Source organism: Spinacia oleracea, chromosome 2, assembly GCF_020520425.1.
Source record: "Spinacia oleracea cultivar Varoflay chromosome 2, BTI_SOV_V1, whole genome shotgun sequence".
Lineage (NCBI taxonomy): Eukaryota > Viridiplantae > Streptophyta > Magnoliopsida > Caryophyllales > Amaranthaceae > Spinacia > Spinacia oleracea.
Window position 1 is genome coordinate 32836740 of NC_079488.1, and position 8427 is coordinate 32845166.

An 8427-nucleotide genomic window follows, 5' to 3' on the forward strand; every position below is an offset into this window, starting at 1 on the left:
GAATCCAACGACTAAATCAGTTGAGAAGATCCCTAGGAAGTAGGGGATTATTGGTTGCCATTGCTCCCACATCTCTTGCTTATCTCCAACAATCCACGAGATCTCTGGATACTCCTTTGACCAATTCTACCTATCCAACGACGCTTTAAACCTTGGTCCTTGGGCTTTGGACTTAACCTATTCTTTTGATCTCTCGTCCCTTGTCGCTTGTCGCCTGTACATCGTCGCTTGATGCCACGTCCGACCTGTTCACCCGACGCGTCGTAACCTATGACACGACAATACCTAGTCGACACGACATGATCAAACGTTAAAACGGTTATATCGTTAGTCCAAAAAGTGAGATAACAGTACCAACCCGCTAGCTAGCACGAAAACACGACACGAAGGCATGGCATGCCTATTAAAGTTAGAATGACTTGATTGACTTCCTCTTGTTGGAGTATTCAAAACTTGTGCGTTTAGTTGGACCTACATGAAACTGGCTTTTCGTGGCGATGGGCTTCCGCATTGGTGGTGCCCACAATAGTACGAAGTGTTCATTCTTCCCATAATAGTTTACAAAGAAAAAAACACGTTTCCAAAGTAAAAAGAAAAAACAAAGAAAGAAAAAGGACACAACACACCTACGCAAAACCCAACATTGCTGCTTCAAGCCTCCAACTAAACTGGGGGGAAAATACCTTTTCATTTTAAAAAAAAAGTAAAAGAAATTAAGAATTCCAATAAATAAATTGTTGTCAATGACAAATCATTCATATCGGTTTCCTCGTCAAAACAGCAACATTAATTTCCTAATTTTACTTGGATTTGGTCTTTTTTTTGTTGAGTTTCTACAAAACCCTCTCAATCTCTCATCTCTTTGCTTATCCCTCCTCTGGGTTTTCACCATCATCTTCTTTCCTCCTCTCTTTTAGGTTTTTTTTTCTACTTTGGTAAAAAGGGGTCTTCGTTCCATCAAATTTGGAACTATTTTAATTCAATTTCAGCCTTTGACTGATCAAAGATTACTTCATCAAAGATTACTTCATCAAAGATTACACCTTTTTAATTTGAAATTTTCCTTTTTTTAATTGGGTTGGTAATCAAATTCTTGAAAAGTCTTCGATTTTGATTTCCAGGAGGTTTCATTGGACTAAGGTACGTTTTATTTTAATTTTTGCTTTCTGGGTTTCTCTTAATTCCTGTATATTTTTTTTCCTGGTACTGAGATCAACTAATTTCTAGGGATATTGTGATGTTTTTGATGTGGGTAATTTGAGATTTTAGCTGGGTGTGACGAAGAAGTTAGAAAAGTACTGAGTTTTAGAGATTTGATCTGGGGTCTTGGGTACACGCTCTCAGACTTTAGCAACTAAACTACCTGGTCATCCACATGCTCTTACATGTATGAGAACTTAAGCATATTGTACTAAGTTTTAGTTGGGTTTTATGTGTTTTACGTGTATTGTGAGACTCAAAGTACATATAGTAATGTAGACGTGATTCGATTTCAGTCGATTATACCAAAGTTGACTTAGGCAGTTAGGCATGCTTCTTACATGTTTAATATTGCAACTTGTATGAGTATATGTTTGCATCTCATTAATAGTTTAAAGTTGGAATTATTATAAATTACTTAGTTAATGGTACTATTTTTACTGTGGAGAATCTCAAATTGAAACAGTGTAATTGAAATTTATGTTGTTATTTGCTGTTGGATTGTTTCAGGACATTTGTTCATTGTGATACATTGAACTACACTTGAAGTTTTAGCTTTTATCACTGAACCACACTTGAAGTTTTAGCTTCATTAGTGTGGTTGAGTTTTGTTCCATCTCTATTGGGGTAGAGGATAAAAAATGAGAACATTAGCTCGTTCTGTTCGCCAATTTCGATCAATATTAAGGTGCCAAGGAGAAAATAATGCAATTGGCTTGACAAGGAGAACATATTTGGCGAGTCAGAGATCGAATTTTAGGTATGAGGTTATTCGAAATATGCAAATACATAGATATCTTCATCCGTTGTCTACAATATCAAGATACTTATCATCTGAAGCTGTGCAAGTTTCCACTGGAGGTCACCTTCTGCTCTTGATCTTAAATATTCCCTATCTTTTTTGGATTTATTTTAAGTGGAGTTTGGGAAACAAAAATTTTGAGCATACGAATCATGTTCAAGTGTGTATTTACTGGCCCGTTATTGTACTACAGATGGGATTAAAGGAGGCCCCCTTGTGGAGTATGAAAGACGAGTAGCTGCAGGTGAACTATTTGATGGTGATCTATGTCAGGTATCCAATGTTAAAGATCTCGAAGTTGCTTGTATCCAAATTTAAAGTATTTCCTTTACTGTAATTTATCATGTTTGGAAGTGTTAGTTGCTGTTTATCCATAACTACTTTCCTACACAAATATTTTTTTCTTCGTAGTTTCAGCATGGGAGCAGCTTCGTTCTGATTGCGTTACTGCTAATTGATGCATTGTTGTTAAATGCCAAACAAATTAAAAAATGATGCAATGTTGTGAATTACTGTCTGTTTGGTGCTTTGTTAAGTATAAATGTATTAAATTCGCCAAAATGATGTAGTGTGTTAGAACTGAATGTACAATGTAATGTTTGAAAGCCTATATAAGTGTTTGTCTTTTATCAGATATTGTCATTTGGATGAAATACTGACAATTATTACTGCAGCTAGACACTTTGAGAGAGCTTCAGAGGCTCTATGATGAGCTTGTTGAAAAAGCTGATAAATGTCGGTTGGATCGCTATGCAAGCTCAGAACAGTCTGGGAGGCAAGTGCCCTGATTCACTTACTCTGCTTTTGTTTTTGATAGTTCACTTTGTAAGTTGGAGATCTTTTAAGAAGTGGTTTTGTTTTTGATAGTTCAGTTTGTGATTTGTAATGCAGGAGCAGGTGGTTGTGGTCACGTTTTTTGCCACAGACATCATCTTCTTCCCCTGTGAAAGGATTATACCTTTATGGTGGGGTTGGCACGGGGAAAACCATGTTGATGGACTTGTTTTATCATCAATTGTAAGACAATTTTTATTTGCTTGTTGCTTGATGTATGTTAATATGGTGATTGTTACATTGTTTACTTCCTTACTTGGATCACCTATTAAAAGTGATGTTGTATTAACTCTTGACAGACCTTGCAATTGGAGAAAAAGGAGGATACACTTTCACGACTTCATGCTCAATGTTCACAGCCGTTTGCAGGTAAAGAATCATTCTACTTTGAATTGTTCAGATAAAGGTGTTGTATTGAAGAACAAGGACTAAAGAGGAGAATATATATTATAATATTACTTAGAAAAAATGTCCACCTTCAAAAGAATTGTACTAGAGGCTGACTGTTGCAGACTTCTTGCAACAATGCTGAACCCTCTGAATATCCTTACAAAGAATGTAAAGCATGATAAGAACCTCAAGAACTTTAATTTTTTTGTCCTAGGGGAAGTTTGTGATGAAAAGGTTTTGAGTTTTAACTATAAAATATTTTTGTATGATTACGCTCTGCTGATTTCATGTCTCTGAATTAACTACTAATTTTTAAACCCCCAGATTAACAGAAACGACTGATTGTATAGGGGCTATAGGGACAATTACTATAACATTTTCCTAGATGCTCCTTACTGTATAGCAGAATAATGGAAATTCAATATACATTTATCGGTTTTTTATTTTTTTTGCAGCATAATCTTTTGCTGTAGTCAATAATATTTTTTTTGTGTATTACATTTTTAGTGTAAGATTCTAATAATATTGTTGATTTGCAGAGACACAGGGGTGTGGCAGATCCGCTTGATGTTGTTGCAGATGAAATATCGGATGATGCAATTTTGTTATGTATTGACGAGTTTATGGTATGACCCTGTAGTTTTTTTGGAACTGTCTCAATGATTCCAATAGCTTCTGTAGTTGGATCAATGTATTTTGACTTTTTGCTTTACTTTTTTTGATTCTTAGGTCACTGACGTGGCTGATGCATTAATATTGAATCGTTTATTTGGGCATCTGTTCAGCAATGGTGTTGTAAGCATATTAAACTTCAACAGTTGTAGACTTGTAGTTGCCTGAATTACAGATCTTCTCCGTCTCTGCTCCAGATTAATTCTTTTGTAATTCTTTTTTGTTTGTTTTTATGTGTTGCTGAATTCAGATTCTTGTTTCAACTTCAAATCGTGCCCCGGATAACCTCTATGAAGGAGGCCTACAAAGAGATCTTTTTCTACCTTTTATTTCCACAGTTAAGGTGAGGCTTAAGGCTAATCCTAGTATACCTTTAACCTTAGTTGTTTCTTAAATTGGGATCGGTTGAATATGCGTGGTTAACCCAAAGTACATGAACAAATTAACCCAAAGAAAATAGTATAAAAACAAGGCTTTCAATAATACCAGAGATGTGAAGCATTCCCTTCAAGCAAAATTCTATTATTTGGCAAATTTTACTTCGACCACTGTTTAATTTGCTAAATATTTCAAATCCATTATTTCTGTAGGAAAGGTGTGTAGTGCACGAAATTGGTTCTTCAGTGGATTACCGGAAGATGACCTCGGTAAGTTCAGTTCAATGATCATCAGTTATTTGTCTAATTTAGCAGTCTTTCATCAGATAACTTTTTTTCTTTCCCCTTAATATACATGCTAATATGGTAGCTATTACCTATACGTGCAATTACAGGGTGAGCAGGGATTTTATCTAGTTGGACTAGATATGTCCGGTCTTCTGAAGGTAAAGTTTCATCAGCTAATAGGGGATCATCAAGCTCAGCCACAAGAGGTAGAAGTGGTTATGGGAAGGAAATTAAAGGTACATGCCAAATTAATGAACATCACTAGTGCTTAAGCATGACAAAAGCAACTTGCTAAGTCAACATTCCACCTACATATTTTAGGTTCCCTTGGGTGCAAACGGATGCGCTTATTTTCCTTTTGAAGAGCTGTGTGACAGACCTCTTGGAGCTGCGGACTATTTCGGATTATTCAGTAAGCATTTGTTTCTTTGTTAAAGTATATGCACATTGGACTCGTCTTTTTTCCATGTTGGTTTTGGATGAGTAGTGGTTGTATATAGTTTCTTCTAAAATTATTTGAATGATAAACATGTATGATATCTTATGCAACATCGTGTTAATAGGGAAGTCATTACGGTGTCTGCTGAGCTATGCTATATATTACATTATACTAAAACAAATACCAGGAGTGACATGTGTCACTTCCTGGGGAAAACTACGCCAAAACTTTTATTTATTTATTTATTTATTTGTTTCAATACCTTTTTTTGGAAAAGATTCAGTGTATTTGACAAAAAAATTTATTAATCTTTTGAACAATTGTTTGTTACTCAAATATTTTATAAAAAATGGTCAAATTGTAACTTTATAATATCCGTGCGTGGGGGACCTAATCTAGTGTATTACTCCCTCCGTCCCGGAATACTTGCACCACTTTCCTTATAAAGCCGTCCCGGATTACTTGCATCGTTTCTATAAATGGTAAAGTTTTATAACTATTATATCAACTACCCCCCTTCACATGTCATTTTGTGGTCCCATGCACCCTCCTCCTACCCCCTTATCCCCTTTAAAAAATTGACACATATCTCTATCTATATTAAAAAATACCCCACTATCAACTACCATCTAATTAAATAATAAGTCAATTAATTTGCATTAAACTCTGTGCCGGTCATACCGGTTCAAGTATTCCGGGACGGAGGGAGTGTGATCTGAGGCTGTCAGAACTGGAAAACTTTGGTGTTGTTACTCTTGTTAGTCTTCTAATGGTAAAGGAAGAAAGCCTCAGCTTTCTAGTATTTAGTTTTCAAGATTTTTTTTGCAGCTGACTGTCATCTACTCATCTGTACATCTTTTGAGACAGTCTCATACCGAATGTTCCTTGATGTTGTAAAGCACCAAAATAACTATTACTCCGTATCAGGCATCAAATGTTGTTAGACGGATTTTTTTACTTCTGAATTTAGGTTATAAAGTTTTTTTTTGTATGTATCTCAGTTTCTGGTTTTGTTCATTGTGGAAATGCTAGATGATTGGAATTAAAGTATGTGATTTTGCACTGTAATTTTATATATACATGAGTTATAATATGCCTATTATGCAGAGAAATTTCATACTCTCGCACTTGATGGCGTGCCAATTTTTGGGCTTCACAACCGGACGGCAGCATACCGGTTTGTCACTTTAATTGATGTACGTCTTATTTCTTTATTTCTGAATTCTTAAACATCTATTCTATTGGGTTTCCTTGCAATTTCATGACGATAGAAGAGAAATATGACATTCTCAATACTTAATTTATTTTTGTATGGTCCAAATAGGTAATGTATGAAAACAAGGGTAGATTACTGTGCACTGCTGAGGGAAGCCCATATGAACTCTTTGAAAGAATTGTTACAATATCGGAGGCCAAGAACATGGCACCACGGACCTCTTCGAGATCAAATAAAAAAGATCTGGCTGATCTTTGTGTTGATAATGAACTTGGGTTCGCCAAGGATCGCACTGTTAGTAGGTATGTATTTTCCGTACTTCTTATTTAGGCGAAGAGCGGATGGAATTAACTGACTTGCTTGCTTGCTGTGTTCTTCCTTAAACAACATTCAAAAAGGTTTTGATTTACAGTTAGGCTCCGTTTGGTTTGGTGTAAAAAAGTATTTATGGAAAATGATTTTACCTTTCTCAATCATTTTACTTTGTTTGATTTGACGAGGGATGGAAAACAATTTTTCCATTACTCCTCAAAAGTGGAAAAACCTTTTCTACTTTTCTTCCTTACCTCCCTCTTCCTTCTTCTCATCAATCTTCTCTCTTCTCTCCTCTCTCCCATTTTCCTTTTTCTATTAATTTTTTTTATAAGGAAACAAACAAAGGAAAACTAGTTTTGAATAATGTTTTTCCTTGAAAAATGTTTTCCATGTAAAATCATTTTTCACTAAAAACGTTTTACGCCAAACCAATCGATTTTCCTTTTTCTATTAATGTTTTATCGGATACTTTCAACCAGCTTCAAAGTTACTTCTTTTGACCTGCAAATTGAAAGGGAGACACACAGTAGGATAAAGAGAACAGTTTTGCAATACGAGGCAATCTTTTAGAGACGGAGGGATTATCAATCAATTTATTTTCCCTGGCTTTCTTATAATGTGCAATACATTCATGCAGATTAACAGAAATAAACAGCAAAGAGTATCTGGAACAGCATACTGCAATCTTAGCAGCCAAGCAACCCTATAGAGACAGCAGCTGAAAATGCCGCGCAATCTTAAGTTCGCCGCACACACAGCTGAGATTCTTTGTGTTGATCGATAACATAAAGTCGTCTAGATTGCCCATCTGGTGCCAAAATGGCGATTGATTGATCCCCAAATAATACCATGAGAAGCCAAATTACATGGTTTAACCTGTTGTAACATTACAGATTAAGTAGCTCAGGAAAAAAAAAACTGTTATTTAGCTGTTGTTGTAACTTCCATAGAAAATTTTCTACATCAATGAGAAGATCCGAGTTGTATATAAAGCACTTGACTTCCATTCTTATTCCTGGATGATTGAACGAACTATTTTTTCATATTTTTTGGAATGATGTGATGAACGACACAAACGTTGTTGCTTTTGTTTGCGATAGGAAAGCTAATAATTAAGCGGCAGATTGGTTGGCCAATTATAGTGCTGGATTGTTGCTGAAGTTGGTGTTACTGGAGGAGTTGAGGCGGCCCCAATGGGTGTTAAATACTATTTTATTGGAGGAATTGAGTGGTGTGATTTTGCAAAGAAGGTTCCTTGTGTGCAGTATCCTTTTGCAAACTTCATACCACTCAAGTCCGTTTGCTTTCTCTTTGGATTATTCTTGTACGAATCTGGTCTACAATTATATTAGTGTTGGTCTAAAATAAAACTACTAATTTCTCTAACACCCTTTTTATGTAAGGACCTTAATTGTTCATCTAGTAGTCTAGTACTTATACACCAAATTTTTTAAATTTAACCATATTTTGAACCATAGTAACCCTATATTTTTTAAGAGTGAATCGTGATTTAAAAAAAAAAAAATTAGAAATAAATTATTTACATTTTAAAAAATATGGTTTATAATAAATTTAGGGTGAACTAAGTCCATTAAAAAATCGGTGCAAGGGCATGAGATTTTTATGTGGAATTCTAATTAATCTCATTCGTCTCTCTTTCACATACGTGTCAGTCATATTTTTTTTAATTTTATAAAAATAAAATACAAATCTCTGTTTCCCTTCTAGTCTTCTACGTGATTCTAATATTTTAACAAATACTACGTACGAAGTATTAATCTTAGGGCAAATAGGAATTGGGAAGTAAGAGTCCAATTACTCAATTAGTTTAGGAATTGGAAAGTGTTATGACCTAACATGTGACGCAAACGATTAGGAATAAACTAGTTAGTGT

At 35.1% G+C, this 8427-nt stretch overlaps 1 protein-coding gene across 3 annotated transcripts; it reads left to right on the forward strand.

Annotated features, from left to right (window-relative positions):
* The first annotated feature begins 587 nt into the window (after nucleotides 1–587).
* Nucleotides 588–7525, forward strand: LOC110793574 (uncharacterized). 3 transcript variants are annotated; one of them, XM_021998464.2, is made up of 15 exons: nucleotides 588–1140; nucleotides 1711–2061; nucleotides 2196–2275; nucleotides 2677–2777; nucleotides 2894–3019; nucleotides 3136–3205; nucleotides 3766–3852; nucleotides 3956–4021; nucleotides 4149–4241; nucleotides 4489–4545; nucleotides 4671–4799; nucleotides 4885–4975; nucleotides 6110–6198; nucleotides 6327–6520; nucleotides 7171–7525. In XM_021998464.2, the coding sequence occupies exons 2-15, from the start codon at nucleotides 1842–1844 to the stop codon at nucleotides 7253–7255; spliced, it is 1488 nt and encodes a 495-aa protein (XP_021854156.1). In that variant the 5' UTR covers nucleotides 588–1140; nucleotides 1711–1841; the 3' UTR covers nucleotides 7256–7525. The 3 variants fall into 3 exon arrangements, with proteins under 3 accessions (XP_021854156.1, XP_021854157.1, XP_021854159.1); XM_021998465.2 differs by lacking the exon at nucleotides 588–1140 and adding an exon at nucleotides 1214–1387; XM_021998467.2 differs by lacking the exon at nucleotides 588–1140 and having other exon boundaries at nucleotides 2004–2061; nucleotides 2681–2777.
* Nucleotides 7526–8427: the final 902 nt, after the last annotated feature.

What these genes read in the sequence shown, in the direction of transcription:
- LOC110793574 (XM_021998464.2), top strand. Translation starts at nt 1,842, where the DNA reads ATGAGAACATTAGCTCGTTCTGTTCGCCAATTTCGATCAATATTAAGG. An exon ending in TTGATGGTGATCTATGTCAG is followed by an intron (nt 2,276 to 2,676) that starts GTATCCAATGTT and finishes TTATTACTGCAG; the next exon opens with CTAGACACTTTGAGAGAGCT. An exon ending in CTTTTATTTCCACAGTTAAG is followed by an intron (nt 4,242 to 4,488) that starts GTGAGGCTTAAG and finishes TTATTTCTGTAG; the next exon opens with GAAAGGTGTGTAGTGCACGA.